This window comes from Camelina sativa, chromosome 3, assembly GCF_030686135.1.
Source record: "Camelina sativa cultivar CO46 ecotype springtype chromosome 3, ASM3068613v1".
Lineage (NCBI taxonomy): Eukaryota > Viridiplantae > Streptophyta > Magnoliopsida > Brassicales > Brassicaceae > Camelina > Camelina sativa.
In genome coordinates, this window is record NC_141882.1 from 8,864,977 (window position 1) to 8,882,412 (window position 17,436).

General features: G+C 36.4%; 1 protein-coding gene and 1 pseudogene across 1 annotated transcript; both read right to left on the reverse strand.

Moving 5' to 3' along the window:
- LOC104776282 (protein translocase subunit SECA2, chloroplastic) lies at positions 1 to 11,832 on the reverse strand. The gene is given in 38 exon segments (XM_087501200.1): positions 1 to 214; positions 461 to 647; positions 735 to 809; positions 890 to 1,013; positions 1,109 to 1,298; positions 1,403 to 1,472; positions 1,579 to 1,633; positions 1,768 to 1,847; positions 2,145 to 2,225; positions 2,329 to 2,446; positions 2,619 to 2,674; positions 3,056 to 3,345; positions 3,439 to 3,502; positions 3,635 to 3,730; positions 3,892 to 4,005; positions 4,093 to 4,171; positions 4,476 to 4,561; positions 4,669 to 4,764; positions 4,878 to 4,970; positions 5,053 to 5,136; positions 5,284 to 5,374; positions 5,852 to 5,967; positions 6,073 to 6,138; positions 6,315 to 6,402; positions 6,466 to 6,530; positions 6,628 to 6,693; positions 6,786 to 6,877; positions 7,054 to 7,174; positions 7,289 to 7,353; positions 7,484 to 7,553; positions 7,643 to 7,777; positions 8,806 to 8,934; positions 9,053 to 9,172; positions 9,275 to 9,511; positions 9,593 to 9,865; positions 10,006 to 10,061; positions 10,184 to 10,522; positions 10,525 to 11,832. Coding segments are annotated over 37 exon segments (5,403 nt in total). The 5' UTR covers positions 11,783 to 11,832; the 3' UTR covers positions 1 to 214; positions 461 to 482.
- Positions 11,833 to 14,613: 2,781 nt separating this feature from the next.
- Positions 14,614 to 15,772, reverse strand: LOC147946705 (F-box protein At1g20360-like; annotated as a pseudogene).
- Positions 15,773 to 17,436: the final 1,664 nt, after the last annotated feature.

The following is a 17,436-nucleotide window of genomic DNA, read 5'->3' on the forward strand; positions in this document are numbered from 1 at the left end:
TTTTGCAAATAAATACTTCTTTGTGATAATCAAATTTACATCATAATGATCGACAATAAACAGTGATATTGTACACTCATTTCCCCCACATCAAGAAAACGAGAGAGTGTGTATCTCAAAACCCGGTACGCCACTCCATAACCATTTAGGTTCAGTGTTCAGATTGGCTTTCCAAACTTTGCTCCGTGATGTGAAATTTCGTCTGGTTAGATACCTGCGAGAGTTCTCATTAGCATATGGAGAGAGCGAAATGTAAATGAAGTTGTGAAGACATCAGTGTCATCTGGAACATGAGGACTGTAAGACACTGATAGATAGTTTGATCATTGTTTTAAACGTCCACATCACATTTACTTTCAATTTAAAAGCATGATGTAATCAAACTTTGAGCATTAATGGGCACATTGCCTAGTTTTTTAGCATTTAATTGTTTATTAGTAGAGAATGTAATGTGTGGTACCTCAGCTTGAAACAATCGAGTCTTATGATATGAATAGTTCTTGGGAATCCATCGGCGATGACCAGTACTGCAAGATTGATTCTATGGTTAGCCTTCTGGTTGCACTTAGCATTGAGATGAAAAACCGACATCCATCAATCTTATATTCTTCGAGAGGGTTTCTATGCGCAAAACTTCTGACATTCACCTGTTAAAGTTTAACATGAGAATCCGACAGATGGAGAGCGGCAAAAACTAACCCAAAAAAAAACAGATAAAGGATCACTGTCCTTACCGCTGAGCTTAATTTATTCATGTTCACAAGATGGTCTCTCCAATAGCAATCCAACGTCTTTAAAAGAACTGCTCTCTATTTCAAATTAGAAAATCGATTAGACACTGTAATGTCAATCATGTGTATACACGCAGAGACATAAAATATACATGTACCTCAATTTCTTTTATGTATCCATCATCAAAGCCAGATTCTTGAACAACAGTCAAGTATGAAGCAATCAGATAATCACCGAGGAACTTCCGGATAAGATTAATTGATGTTCGGTACCTCCCACTCCTACAGACGATATCGTTAAAGAGTTAGACTCAAGGTCTTTCTCAAAATACACAGGTCCACACAAATCTATACAAAGACTTAACTTAAGTACTCACCCCGTCAAATCATCGGAGCAGATATCGAGCCAACGTCGTAGTGAAGAATTCTTTCTGCGAATTCCCCTGAAAACGTTTGGAGGTTTTGGCAAGTGCGGAAGGTTAAAGTCTTCCATGTCTATTGAACTTGTCTCATGCAGGTTTTCAAGGGACTGTAACATGGTTACTTCTGTGACTCCAGAAAATGACTCTGATAGAGCTTATTGTTAGATCTCATGAGAGAGAGAGAGGTATTTTTTCTCAAGAAGCAAGATATTATTCTGCAATAGATGGAAAACAAAGAAAAAAGCTTACCATCCAGCAGGTTCCCTGTAATAGCTATAAACTCTTTCAATAACTTGGCCAAGCTCCAGTATCTTGGATGCTACCACAAGAAATAAACATTACAGCAAAAATTAACAAGAATTTTTTTCTAGAGAAAAATGCATTCGATGACCCTTATTTGGCAGATTTTACTGGACATTATTTACCTTCTGTGGATTACAATTTCCAACGACGATTTCATCTACAACAGCTTGCATATATCTGCGAAATAACAATAATGTAGTTAACTCAGCGAGATCTCAAACTATGCACATGAAACACATGCTAAACTTTTAAATGACCATGGATTTCTTTTACATGGACATAACAAAGGTAACTGCAAGCGTAACGCTTACTGGAATAGATGCTGGGAGCAACTTTCGTTTTCTCCCGTCAAAAGTAGTTGCCTTAAATCATAGACATGCTTCCTTTGAACCTAAAGTAGAAGAAAAGAAAATGGTTGATTCAGATAGCGGTGTATCCCACCAAAATTATAAACTTCTATACAAAATTTACCATACATATGGTATGAAATACAAATAATACAAACTTAAATTGGTCAACCGATAACCGTTCAAATAGTATAACTGGAAGTAAAAGATGAAAAAATGTGTGCAACAAAGTAAAGAGAAAATAGCTGTAGTCTTTCAAGCTTATAATCATGGTACTAGAGATATATATTTCCATATGGTCAAATATGCAAATCCAGTAAAATAATTGGCAAAGCTGGTACCTCTAATACTTCATCAAACTCGACCAGGCTTTTTCTTATACCAAAGAAATATTTCTCTGCATTGATCTGGAGAGCCAGAAGCTACAATGCCGAATGAGAAGAGCCAGATTAGCAGAAATAGACGATTTTTGTATGGAAAACCAATGAAGGAACCAGAAAGAAAATATAACAATGAACTACTTACCTGTTTTACTATAGTGTCACCTTCAATTGGTAAATCTTCATCGTTTGTAATCTTAGATATAAGTCTCACAGCCCACTCAGTATCAAAATTGAACTTCTGAAACATCTCATCTTGCAAGCTGTAAGCAAATGAACAGTAATATGAAGCATGTTGCATAGCAAATACAGGTATGATTCCCAAAAAAATCAGATTGATGCAAAGTTTATAATATCAAAGCAGTGAAGTCTTTTACGTATAAGTTAGCTAATACAGAGAGTTTTCCAGTTGAGGAGAATATTCGATGTGATTACCTTACCATAAACCGCGTGGATCCTGGATCTCCCTGCCTTCCAGCTCGGCCCCGAAGCTATAAAAGATAATATGGAAGCAGAAAAGATTATCCATTTAGTCATTTGAATTCATCAAATATGACAAATGACATGTCGTGTTGACTGCAAGGTCTCTACCATCTTCACAATAAATGATACTATTGTATTCATAATTCGGGAAAACAAATTATCGCATTTCACTCGTAAAAAGAAAAACTATTATGTACTTCTTTGTTCATCATACTACCATTTTAGATAGTCGCCCAGGAAACATATTTTTTAAAGGTTCGCAAGTCAAATAAATTTACTGAAAATGAAAGGTTGGGGAAAGGGTTGCTTTAGTACTCGCTAATAATAAGATTAACACATTTGTTTCAAACAAGTAGCATCCAGGCAGATCAGCAAAACTAGTAGCTTACCTGGTTATCAATCCTCCGAGATTCATGCAAAGATGTCCCAATCACATGAAGGCCTCCAAGCCTCTTCACTTCAGACCCTTCATGCAGGCAATGGGCCTCACAGTCCTTTAAGACGGACAGATACGCCAGAGCAATAGCAGGGCCTAATGGGTACATTTCTGACTGCTCGTTGACAAGATTCTGCAGTTTCACAGGATCCATGGTCTGGCTTTTCTCCAAAGATTCTGTGATCACGGACTTTGCCTTTTTCCTTGTCCAGCTTTTACTTTCACTTTTGCCAACATATTTTGCTGAGTCAATTATGAAGAAACTAAGCATCAAACATAATCCAGAGACTATGCGCACAAGTTCCTAAAATAAGTGTTGGAAGTTAAGAGGCAAACCCATAAGTGAAGCTCTAGCTAGCAAAGCTAATGATGATGGTCCCACTTTTATTTTTGACAATACCTGAGATGATTTACAGGAGATTTCAGTTATTCTACAATGGGATAGTAGAATAGGGTTCATGATCTTTCGACCTTTATTCTTAAGAATACCTATGTAATGAGATCATAATATGAATTCTTTCCCACGTAATACCTTCTGTGATAACTCATTATCGTCAATGTCATCAGCCAAAGTTTCACTCGTTAGATATGAGAGGATGCTATCTTCTATAATTTCCCTTGCAAGCATCTGATTAAACCCACAAACAAAGCCGCTGAACTTTGAGCAGAAAATCAATGTACAGATAAAAAAAACTAATAATAATAATACACAGCTAGATGCTCTAAGAAGACAATCAATTGCAGGTTAGACGAACATCTGGTAAAAGATAAAGGCGTTAGCCAATATACCTTCGGATTTCCTCCCAGAATAATGTCAGTACCCCTACCAGCCATATTTGTAGAAATGGTGATGGCATATTTTCTTCCTGCTTGGGCTATAAAATCAGCTTCCCTGGCAGCATACTGAAAGAAGGAACAAACACAATATCAGAACTAGCTGGCATCATTTGAGCGATGTAGCTTATGTAGAGGGACTATTTTCGGATTCACCTTGGGTCGGGCATTTAGGACATTGTGAGGAATACCCCATTCTTTCAGCAGTTCTGATAAATATTCAGAATTCTCTACACTGCAGGATGACGCTAACTTGTTAATAATGGAAAACTAATGTATTTTAAAAATATATATTCTTATATAGTCCTCCTTGGTACATTATTAGTTCTGCCAACATAAACCACACTCGATAAAGGAATTCAACATTTACATGTCAGTTGTTTTAAGTATCTTCAAGAAAAGAGGGCCTGAATCTTTCTTCTGTATGTTATTTTTTTAAAATGACATCAGGAGATTGCGATATATTCTGAACTCCTGATAAATATGCCTAAGTCTATGTGTGCAAAAGATTCTGAGTGGTTTTAGTCACATGGAGCTACCTTGTTGTTCCTACTAAAACAGGTCGACCTTGCCCAAACATGTCTTCAACTTCTCGACGAACATGTTCCCATTTACCCCGAGCAGTCTAGCATGCATCATACAAGAGGGTTGGACGAGAAGGCACACTTTGTTTAAACTTTTAGCAATGAGACGAGAAATGCAAACAGAAATGCGAGTTTTAAGGATGCTTACCGCGAAAGCTTGTATTGGTAGATCGATTCGAATATTTGACAAATTTGTAGGAACTTCAATAACAGGTATTTGAAACATTTTCAAAAACTCTTTTTCCTGCAAGAAGGTGAAGAAACAGGTGTGTTTTAAACTGCCTTGTGTAGTCAAGAACATGATATGTTTTGAAAAATATTGAGAAGGTAGGTCAAAGTGAATCCCCATATACATACTTCTGTTTTTGCTGTCCCAGTCATCCCGGAGAGCTTTGGATAGAGTTTAAAAAGTGACTGATAGGTGATTTGAGCCACAACAATCGAATCAGCCTAAGATAAAAGAGTTAGCGTCATGAATGAAAGTGTTTGAAGCATAGTTTTACATTACAACTTATGAATCTGGGTGACAAACCTGAATCTCTAGACCTTCTTTAGCCTCGACAGCCTGGTGAACTCCTTCAGACCATCTCCTTTTATCTTCAACTCTTCCAGTCAACTGAAAAAAATTAAAAACCTTTGTTTACTCAAATCCCCATACTTTCTTAAATAAGATATAAATGAAACTACATAACAATTACTAGCTATCTCTCGTCAAATTATGAAATGAAAAATTGAATACAATTGAAGTCAAATCTACTTATACCTCATTGATTATTAGTGCTTTCCCATCTCTCACAATATATTGGACATCCCGCTTGTAAAATTCTTTAGCTTTTAAAGCATTCATAACAAACCTGCAATAATCAAAATTTTCAATAAACAGGGATCCAAAAAACAGCACAGAAGCGTTGCACCCAATATGAGAAAACACTTATTTCGAAACAGGAATAAAGACTACTATCTGTAAGAACATGATAAGATTGAGGATATTAAAACAGATCAGAAACAGTTTCTTATTGGAAATTTGTGTAAAACATTATACGCGGATACAATAATGTCCAGGAGTATGCTGTCTCATAAGAAATTCATGATTACTATGTAAGAAAATGATACCCTACTATTCTTTATTCAGCCATAAGCCATTTATCAGCAACAACCTGTACAGCATTTTTAGCCCATATCTTCACCAATAACTGGTTAAACATATAAACTATGAAAACTAAATCTAAATAGTCACCATTCAAAAGTCTTACTACTAAAAGCCAACTACCGAAGTTCTACATAACGATATAGAAGCATCAAGAATATCAGTAACAGTAACAAGTAGATACCTCGCCCATGGATCATTTTCGTCCCATAAATCAACCGTCTCAAGAGCCATTTCAGCAAGAGATATACCTTCTTCAGTGAGTTCCACTGAGTTTTCTTTCAGTTCAGCTTTGTAATGCTATACACAAGATTTCAAATATCAGTTAGAAAATCCACTTCCTTAATTAAGAAAAGAAAAATGCTCGCAACAAAAAAAACAGAAAAAGGAAACGACAAAACTCACAGTATCCTTTAAGAGAAGTTCAGCCACTTTGGCAGCAACTGGATATCGTGCGGCATTTTCGTTAGCCTGTGAAATAAGTACAACAGAAAGGACCCCATCAATCGATGAAATTGTGCCCCAAAGTTATTGCTTTTCTTTCTCTGCTGCATCTACCATTCTTAACAGTATCCAAACTATAAGCCAAATGTAGGAATCTCCGAAGAATAATAAATTTCTAAGCTTACTAAAATGAACTACGTTACCTCACCACTTATCAGCAAAGGGTTTCTGCCTTCATCAATCAGTACGGAGTCTACTTCATCAACTATTGCAAAGTGAAATGGTTTTGGCCTGTGCGTCACAAATTGTCACTATTGAACCAAACTAAGGAATAAAAAGATTTATGGGATCTACCATCTCATCACAAGTTGATCACGGTTTGAAGTAAGGTTATCTCGTAGATAATCAAATCCAAGCTCCTGAGGTATGCAAAAAGTGTTGGTAGAAAGAGATGAGAGATGACCAAAAAAAAAAGATCTAATCCAAGTAGAAGATAAATATGAATGAAATACTTACTGAGTTATTGGTGTATGTTATATCACAGCTATAGTTGAATTTTCTCTCTTTAGCTTTCATTCCTCTCTAATTTTGGAATCAGTTTTAGAAGAAAATACCATAAGTTTTCTACTTAAAAATCTAGAAGGTAAGATTCAAATAGCACCCGTGTAACCTACCTGAATGAGACCAACTGAGAGGCCTAAGAAGCGGTGAACACGACCCATCCATTCAGCATCACGCTGGGCCAGGTAATCATTCACAGTAACCACTACCAATAGAAAATCATCGATAACAGTATTAGCTAGATGTTAAATCATATATTCTTCATAGGTATATCATTGTCGAACAATATGTGGTAAAACTGAAGCAACCAGGCCAGGCCATACAGCTCACTTTTCAGCAATTATCAAATCGTAAAGAAGCCAGAGAGAGCAGATAACATACCATGAACGCCCTCACCAGTTAAAGCATTAAGATATGCAGCTAAGGTGGAGACTAGTGTTTTCCCTTCACCTGTCTTCATCTCTGCAATAGATCCATCATGAAGCACTCCTCCACCAATTATCTGATGCATCAACTTAAAACATAAGTACACCCAACAACTACTCTTCAAGATGATAGAAATGTACCCCAATAAATAGCATGAATTACAAAATTGAGAATATAGATATAGACAGACCTGCACGTCAAAATGACGCATTCCAATTGTTCTCTTTGCAGCTTCTCGGACAACGGCAAATGCCTCTAGACAGGGAAACCACACACACAAAAGTGAGAAAGTAATTGCATAGCTGTATTAAAACTGTACATTCTCAAGAGAAACTAAACTACGGTTAGAAAATATATATATTAAGAGGTAAGATTTTGATCGAACCAGCTTGCATATCTGCTAGGGACTCCCCTCGCATTAATCTTTCTCGAAACTCTGCAGTTTTAGCTTTCAGCTAAGGAGGAAAACAAGAAAAAGTTAAAATACATTACAGTATCATATCTAGCAAATGAAACCTCTCACGCAGTCAAGGCTAAGTGGAACCTGTTCATCGGAATGGCTTTGAATCAGTGGTTCAAGGGAATTGACAGATTGCACGAGACGGTAGTAGTCCCGCACAACCCAATAATTCATGCTCGTAAAATCTTGTATATTCCTCTTCATACGACCCAAATTCCCCTAAAAAAATAGTTGAAATACGAAAGCAAGTCAATAACATGAGGAGAAGTAACATAACACTGAGAAAGAAATTTCAAATCCCAAAGCGCACACATTCACAAGGAGTCTTTTAGTAATGACCCATTGACAAGAAATCCCATGAGAGAAAAGAGATACCAGAAACAGCTATTAAAAAAAAAAAGACGAGACAAATGATCGAACAGTTGGTGTGCGCCAAGTACTGACAAAGTTCTCGCATTACGAAACTAAGATTGTTGACGCATAACATACCAATAGGGAAGCAGAGGCGACGCAGTTTCTTCGAACAAGTTGACACCTCTGAATCGGCGTGACGGACCGAGGGAACAAAACACCAAATACGGGTTTTGTCCATGGAAACTTATAATTACATCGAGACAAGAGGGAAGGAGCTGGCTGGCATGTATTAGGGTTCACAAAATTCGAAACAGAATCCATTTGTACGAAAATTACTTTTGTTATAGTGTAACTTTCTCGTTGTTCTGGTTCAAGCCTCCATGGATGAAGGAAGCTCTAGTGTCTCTCTCTCAATTCTCGTTTTGTGCCTCACTCGAATTGTTTTTTTTGCCTCCCTTACGGTGGCGCTAAATTGATTGGCCCTATTATATAAAAGGATATATTGTTTATAAATAAATATTTCACTTTTAAGTCCCTGAATATTTTGGACTCTTCCAATATGTCACTCAGCTTAAGAATTTATCTTTTCTTGTATTTGATGTAAGAGACCCTTGATTTAATCTCAACGTTTATGCAAATTTGTGAATCACATATATACAGATGGGACGAAAGGATTCATATACACATGATTGATTTATTTTTTAGATATACACAACATCTTTTAGAGTAGCATCTATGGAGGAAACTAACTTATGGAAGAATGAAAACTCCACGAGGAAATTGTAGTTTTTGTTAGCATCCACAATAGTATACCTGTAAAATGAAGACAGAACTTCTCTCGTCACAAACCATGAATGCAAAACAAAATACAGACAATTTGGACTAATAACCACCTTAATGGTTTTATCTGCAAACCCTGCAAAGAGCTTGCCTTCCCAATATGACAAAGATGTGATTACTGATAAACCTGGGATTGATCCAACGTGAGTACAGTCTACTGATATCTCATCTCCTGACAATTCCTACAAAACCAGTGTTCGGAAATAGATGTTATAAAAGTAAAATCCAGCAACAGATAATAGGAAATTATAGATTTTCTTTTTACGCTTTCGATTAGATCTGTAGATTATTCGTCATTACCTGTACATTGATGGTTTTGTCCCAACCTCCAGTGAATAGCCATTTACCACTCACGGCAATGCTGAGAATTGCACCACTCTGTAATTTTGTAGACTTCATCAAAGTATCGTCCCTCCATATCTGATGAAAGAATCATAAGAGCCCAGGTTTAGAGACAGAGAGAAAATATGATTGAAATGAAGCAAGTCAAGCTAAATGTTTTTTTAAGGACAAATTTAAAACCTGTATATCTCCGTTTTGATAAGCTGCTACTAGGGTTTGATCGTCTGCAGCTAGAGACAGAATAGATCTCACAATACCTGGACTCTCTTCCCCCAACACCGTCAACAAACTGTGGTCACTTAGACTCCACAATCGAACGGTTCCATCCCAACTTCCGCTGTATAGTACTCCATTTAGAACAACAAGCGTTGAGACTACAGATTTATGACCACTCATAGTACAAACCAGGCTTCCATCCTGGGAAAACAATCACCTTCAGATTATAATGAAAATTTTTATCAAGACAAGCTTTACAAGTGTATAGGAAAATTAACTTACTTGCAATGACCAAGCTTTGATCGTGTTATCTCCACTGCCACTATACACATACCCGTATTCTGAGTATGCCAATGAATGAATGCCAGTATATCGCCAGTCTTTTGGCTCATACCACTTTCTTAGCGGCTGATCTTCCAGAGGGAAAGTAGTGCTCCAAACAAAGATACCTCCTCCACCGTCGCCACTGACACATACTGGTTCTACTCCATCTATGTGCATCAAAGCCATTACTTTATCCTGATGACCTTTAAATGTCTGCACATGGGAGAAGTCCTGCATATAGAATGTTTTACATGAAGATCTATATAGCTGGAATCAGAGAGCTGTTACCGAGCTAAGAAGAAGATGAACAAAAATCTGTAAAGAATCTATCACTAACTACTATATATGTGGAATCATGATTGAATCTGTACCTTCAGAGACCATAAAAGGATAGTTTTATCATATGAGGAGCTGAACAGAAACCCACCTATACAGAGAAAAGGGACATAAAGATGCGTCGTTAAAAAGAAGGTTGAGTACATTGTTATCATTTGTTCAACATATAATAAAATTGGTAAAAGGTTAGAAAACAGTACACCGTATGTATACCTCCAACCGCTAGAGCCGTGACAGAGTCTTGGTGTCCCCGCATGTCTTTAGATTTAACCTTTCCTTCTGAGAGTCTCCCAACAAAATCTATGTCAACCTTACCCTCCTCTGCTTCACCGCCAGTTTTCGTTCCAGGCGACGCATCTTCCAGTTCTTTGGATTCCACTTCTACCAGGTGACATAATTCACTTAGAGGCAAACAGAACTCTTTCCCTTTCCCAGAAATCTTCTTATGCAATCCACTCACAGAATTGAACCTAGGATTCATGACTAGGTCCCTGTTGCATTTCCATAGATCAGACAAAACTGGACGAGCCAGAGGATCAAGACAGCAACATTAACTTCAACCATAAATTTAAACTTCCCTTGGAGTTCAGATTCCAAACATAGTTTCTCCGTGATACCAGTGTAAAGCACCAAGAGATCCTCGATACCTTCTTCACATCCTTTTGCATCCACACAATGTACACTTTTAATCAGCTCCTCGGTAAACCGTTTTCCAAGAAGAAGCTTGAGGAGAAGAAAACAAACAGGCCAAACATCAGAGCTATACGAAACCAAATACTTTGAGCTGGCATTTTTAATCAACATATTCTGTTCTTTCAACAATTCAAACAACACCTCTGAGCTCATAAAAATCCCCTTCTGTAGTAATCCAACCAAAATCAAACCCATTTTCGAAACACCAACTGGTTTTCTCACAGAGCTAGTTTCTTCAGGGATAATCTGATACACATTCCTACCAGTTTCAATCAACTCAATCAAATCAACATAAGCATTCTCAAACTCGTCAAACTTCACACAAGAAACGCTTAAACAGCCTGAGATCACCCCTTCCATATGCAGATTGAGAAATGCCTCACATATTTGCATACCAAACATTGCTAAACGTGAAGTATCATCAACATCTTCAGTGAGAATATCCCAAGAAATTCCAGTAAGTTTCTCACCCACTAAATACAAAACCCCATTCTTCAAATCACCCCACAAGCCAAAAACTTTAGAAACACCTCTCTGTTTAACAGATACGATCGCATCAAGCTCATCTCTCTCCTCCTCTCTCATCCCCCACAGACAACTCATCATCCTCTGGACATAACTATACTTAAGGAAAGAGTCACAATCATCATCCTCGAACGAAGCAACCCGCAAAAGACTCACCTTCGACTCATCATCCTTCAGAGTTCCACATAAAGACGAAGATGAAGCAAGATCAGTAACTTCACTCTCACCATTTTCCAAGGAGACGGCGTCGTGGACTAAGATCCGATCCTTCCACGTGGCGTAAAAGTCGTCGGACCATGAACGAACGACGAATTCAACGGGATTTTTACAATTGCGTCTAGGTTCAAGGTTAATCTTGGAAACAGAAGGGAATAGTCTGAGAAGATCGATGTTTTTGGGGAGAGCTGATGGTCCTTGAGGAGGTAACTTGACGAGAACAGTGCACGCTGGACATCGGATTGTGTCCGGAAACTTCTTGGGAAGATTCGTTAAGCATTCTTCGCACGCAGTGTGTCCGCAGGCGAGCACGCGCGGAACCGAGGACTCGCCGTCGTAAGACTGTAGACACACCGGACACTCCGGTGCCTCCATCATCAACTTCGATTTTTCGATTCGATGAACAACTGAGTTTGTACGACGACATTTTACACTATGACTAAACACAACGTTTTAGGGCCTGACTGGTTCAACCATTGCGGTTGCGGGAGATTGCGGGAGATTACGGTTGCGGTTTCAAGCGTTATTAAGCATTTTGAATGACTGATTTAGCGTTTTAAAATAGAAGCGTTTGTGGGAGTTTTACGACTGGTTGACCAGTGGGTGCAATAGCTGTTAAAACATAGTAAATTTAATATATAATTATATAAATATTTTAAAAACACCAAAAATTTTATTAAACTTGATTTATAATTAAAATTCATTATAAAATACTAAAATTAATTATTCAGAAAACAAATAAATTTCATATTGAAGCGAGAGTTGAGAAGAGTCATTGGTGATTTGTTTTGATATTTTTGATAAATAATCTTATTTCTTAAATTTCTGATGAAATGTTATATTTATTTAGATTTTTTTAACTTATGCGCGATGTGTCATTAAATTTACATCAAGTTTTCCGGGTTATTGTTAATTGGAATATTATTTTCTTGTATAATTATATTGTTTATTTTTTTTAATCTACTCAATCGTATCCGTACTTCATTTTCTCCCATCTTTAATGGATAAAATGGTTAGACAGAAGATATATAAACAAATATTTTAGTATCATTGATTTGTTTTTAGTTTATAAAATAAAAAATAAAAAAAATCCAAATGCTTGTGGGAAACAGCTTTTGGAATTCAGTGGTTTCAAGCGATTAGAAGCGATTGGGAGCGATTTATGTGATTGGTACCAATTGCTAGCAAGCACTATCACCCACAAACACAGCGTTTGCGGGAGATAGCGGGAGAACCAATCAACATCTTAGTCCTGGGGGTAGTTCTAGTAATACACAAAAGATCATCTTTAGTTTACAAACTACAACGTTGTAGATAGTAGGATGTTATGCAAGTTTTTTATATTATATAGTTCACTTAATTGTATTACACGAAACTAAAAGGGTTTCTGAATATGCCCAACATGGAGCAAATATATGCAAGTAGAACAAACTAAAAGTGGAGCTATGCCAAAAAGACATGAGTGGAGAAACAGGCTAATCTTTAATTCCGAGGCAGAGTACCATGTTGGTTGAGTGAGACTTCAATTACTTGTGCCAATGAGTTTAGCTTATTTGCTACTTGCTGGTTGGTTAGTTTAGCATATGAAGATTGGCTTTGAAACTCACATCATCGAATACAAAAAAAAAATCTAGAAATAATAAGAAAGAAGAGATAAAGGCACTCCAAAAACATTACAAAATATGGAAAAATCAACTTTATATTAAACTCGGGGATTGTTTTAATATATCCAAGTGTTCATCTAAATTTCACATGGTAGTTCGAAACGGCACAATGGACAAACATGATTGGTGGCAAACCACTCGAGGATGCAACTATCGTCAAACTCGTGTCCACAAGGTAAGGTACCTTCAGTTGTACCCATCTATACCTTGAGTAGCTATCATGGATATCTTTGACAGGCAAGGAGAAAGAAAGTACTGTCCGGCAATCTCTTATAGGTTCTTCAGACATTAGGATACTCGCTTCGACTTTGATTCTTCCCGCGTCTTCGGGTTTAGGATTGTGGTTGATTTCATGGTTGAGGGATACTCTGTCAGCAAATAAATCCATTATAATACGAGTTGTGATCTTAGGGTTTATCTTCTCCTTGTTGCAATGTCGTCGTCTGTTTATGCATGTTTTTATATATAGCCTAGGGGCGGTGGGACTCTTGTAGCTAGGTATGGCTCGGATTAGGTTAAATGGAATTTGAGATTTTTTTTTTTTTTTTTTAATTTAATGGCTGTTTTGATTTTCGCTAATAATGTTGTTTCCTTTTTGTTAAATATTGGATAATGACAAAATATATCATTTCGTTGTTGAAACAACAATTGCTAAATCCTAATGCTAAGTTAACTAATTCATTTGCAATACTCCCGTATTCATTATGATAATGGACCATAATTGAGCTTATTAAAAGGCCATTTGTATTTTGTTTTTGTGAAATAACATAAACTAGATAGCACCCCGCACATAGTACGGATAAATCAGTTCAAATAAATTTATTATTTAAGATTTGATATTTGTTTGTGTAAAATAATAAATGATTCTTTCTTTGTTTTATTCAAATTTACGATTATTTAATATAAAAATATGTTTCACCAATGAAATATTTGAAAGCAAATAATAATTTTAACGCTGTGAAAAAATTTGTGTGAAATTTATTTTAATAAAACATGAATAATTATTAAATTTTTAAAAGAAATTATTTTTTTTGTTTTTTAAAGAAGTATAATAAAGTTTCAAATTAAATGACTACAAATAGTTTAATTTATTTAATAAATTTTTATTTATGTTTGTAATAGTATAGTTGTAATTATGATTAATTAATAGGTTTATTGGTTTATTTGATAAAATGTGCTTCGAGCTCTCTGGCGATGACACATCGGTATTTTTTGAAGAGTGATTCTCTATTAATATATAGAAGATTTGAGATTGTTTGTCTTCTCTCCACTTTCCTTGTATTATTCAATCAATTTTTCAAAACATATCATCGCCTCTCATAGGTAAGAGTTTTCAAGTTTCTTTTTGTAGTTTGATTGCAAACAAAAGAAAATTAGAAATTTAATTAATATATTCACTCATTAGTTTATTTTTTTCCTTTATAAAACACCTAATCGGATATGCGTTTCTTAATCAAATGAGTGCCATAATTGCATTCAGATAGGAGATGCGTAGGTCATTGGAAGCTACAATCACCTTCTCCTGCTCATCCTCCTCGACAAAGAACAAGGAGGGCGTAAACGTATAGTAGTCTAGGTTGTTTTTGTACCCACACCAGACAGATCCAAATCTCCAACTGTTAGCTTCCATGTCATACACATGAAGCCAACCATTGTAATAAGTGTCCTTCTTCATCTCCCTCACCACAAGGCACTTGCCATCGTACGCAACCACGTTCCAACATACAAGTTTTATGTCGTCCATGGATACGTTCTTGATCCGCATGGTGAGGGTCCACTTGGAATTCCCTAGTAGTGTGTAAACTGAGATTGTTTCTTTCGTCCCCGATATCATGGTCAGACGATTGTTCTTCTTGTCTTCTGCAAAAAGCGGTTTTGTATCTGATTCTCCACGATGGAACATGGAAGGAATCAAGCGTGCTTTCTCTGTCTCCGGATTGAAAGCTATGAGGCTCCCATCGTCTCTCAACCAATGAAGAGTGCCGTCCAAGTAAACAGGTTTCATCCGCGCCGTGAGATCACTTTTGGAGGTGGTGGTGACGGTCGTTTCTGATAACCTCCAACAATATCCGTCACTGATCTCGAACGCGTACACCGTTTCCATCTCGAGTATGCATACGATCTTGAATCTTTTGGTGGTTTGATTTCGATTTACCGCAAAACCGACGCACATCGCTCTCTCCGTACGAGCAGCGTTAAGGTGTGCAGGTCTATTTCGATCACCACCAACTATCGTAGGCAAAAGCTTTGACCCCGAGTGATCCAGGACTCGAAACCTCTTTGTGAGGGGGTTTGCGACGAAGAGATCACCGATGTATAGTAGGAGAAGGCCAGAGCATGAGCCGAAAATGTAACATCGATCTTTTGACAAATATACTTCATCTCCGCTTGACTTAGAATCGCAGGAAGAGAAAGACTTGCATATGACGTAATGTGCGCCATAGTTCATGAGGTGAAACAAACTGGATCCGACAAAGCGGGAAGAGTATCCGGATTCAAAACCCGGATCGTCGGATATATGCGAGTTGATCAATCTGTTCGTGCATCGCATCATGGCTAGAGATTTGGGGTCCAATTTGAAGAGAATCTCGTCGAAAAGATGAAGGGGTATGTCATTCATGATCAAAGTTGGATCGAAATGAGATCTCCCTAGTTAATGTTTTGTTTTGCTTGTTGATTCGATTGTCCTTGTGTTACTTTAGTGTTGGCCAGCTTTTTATATAGACAAAAAAGTCTGTTATGAAAAGAAATAACAATCAATTATAAATAAATAAAATTATCAAATATGAAATCATGGAAATATAAAAAGGTTATATATCTTAAGTTTTTCTAGATTGCAAAGTAAATTTTAGTTATTAATTTGAGCAATATGTCACCATATATATATCCACAGTAACAAATATTAATTATCTCAAAAGTTAGTAATCAAATAACAATAAATTGATTTGCCATGTGGTTTGCATTTCTAGATCGGCCGCTACCATCTTCATGGATGACGATGAGACGAGGATCATAGGGAAGTTTGACTACACAAAAAAATCAAAAACAAAAAAAAGTTGGCATTTTTCAAAATTCTACGAAATATATACATATAGTAATTGTTATTGAATTTTAAACCGGTAGTAATATTGGTTATTTTATATATCTAGTGTGTAAATGTATGAGATTATACGAAAAAATATATATTGGTTATTGAACCTTGAATGGTAGAAATTGTCAACAGTTTACAGAGTAGCCGGGGAATGGAAGCATCAGTTAAGCTGTGGTCATATTGGTGCCATTTGAGAAATGGAACCATCAAACCAGTTTAAACGGAGATGAGTTATAATCAGCATGAAATTCAAATCCTAATGAAATGGATGTAGTCTATAAATGTTTTGAGAAGTTGTATGATAAACCCGAGATGAGTTTAATTTGTTGATTCATGAAACTGACGTTTCTTTGAGTTAGGCCTGGACTTAACGACACAGTTTTCTCCTTTGGCCCATAGCTTTGGAGCCAGGTAGTCTCAGGGTTCTAGTGGATTGGTGATACCGCGTAGGTAGTGATCACTCCGACGTGCTCTGTTTTATTTTTTGTTCTCCATTATAAAATGATAAGTTTTTATAGAAATTATGTTTTCATGTATTTGATGTTATTATGTCAGTGAGAATAGTGTACCCATCTTAGTAGTATATATGTATGTATAATCAAAATCAAGGGTATTTATTACTACCAAAGCCTGAACAAGGCCACTATCAAGTGAATTGAGTAGATGGAAACTAGCAAAATATGAATAATTAACCATAGGAAACGTTTACAAGGCAGGTTTATTCTATTAGGGGTAGATTTTTAAGACCTCGAATCCACAAGGTTAAGGATCTATTACAGCATCTTAATAGCATCTCCAATGGTCCTCTATTTTTTTCTCTATAATAGAGATCTTCTATAATAGAAGTGAATTTTACTCCAATGTTCTCTATTTTCACCTCTAAAATAGAGATTGTTAATTTTTCCTATAAAGGGTTCCTCTATAAATAAAGGAACTCTATTATAGAGGTGAGAATAGAAAACCATTGGAGTAAAACTTATCTTTATTATAAAGATCTCTATTATAGAGGAAAAAATAGAGAAAACCATTGGAGATGGTCTAAACATTATCACTTATATTATAGATAAATAGTACCCCTCGACTCCTCGTATTACCATGAAGATGCTGCTTCTTAATCGTGCTGCACAATGTTTTAGCAATATCAACCGTCCCTTGATTAACCACTAAAGTAAACCGTAAGAGATTAAGGAAAAAAAATTATTTTTTCTAATTTTTTTTCGTATATGTACATCCAATTGAAAAACATAGTGGATCGTATACACTTGTTTACCCCTTTT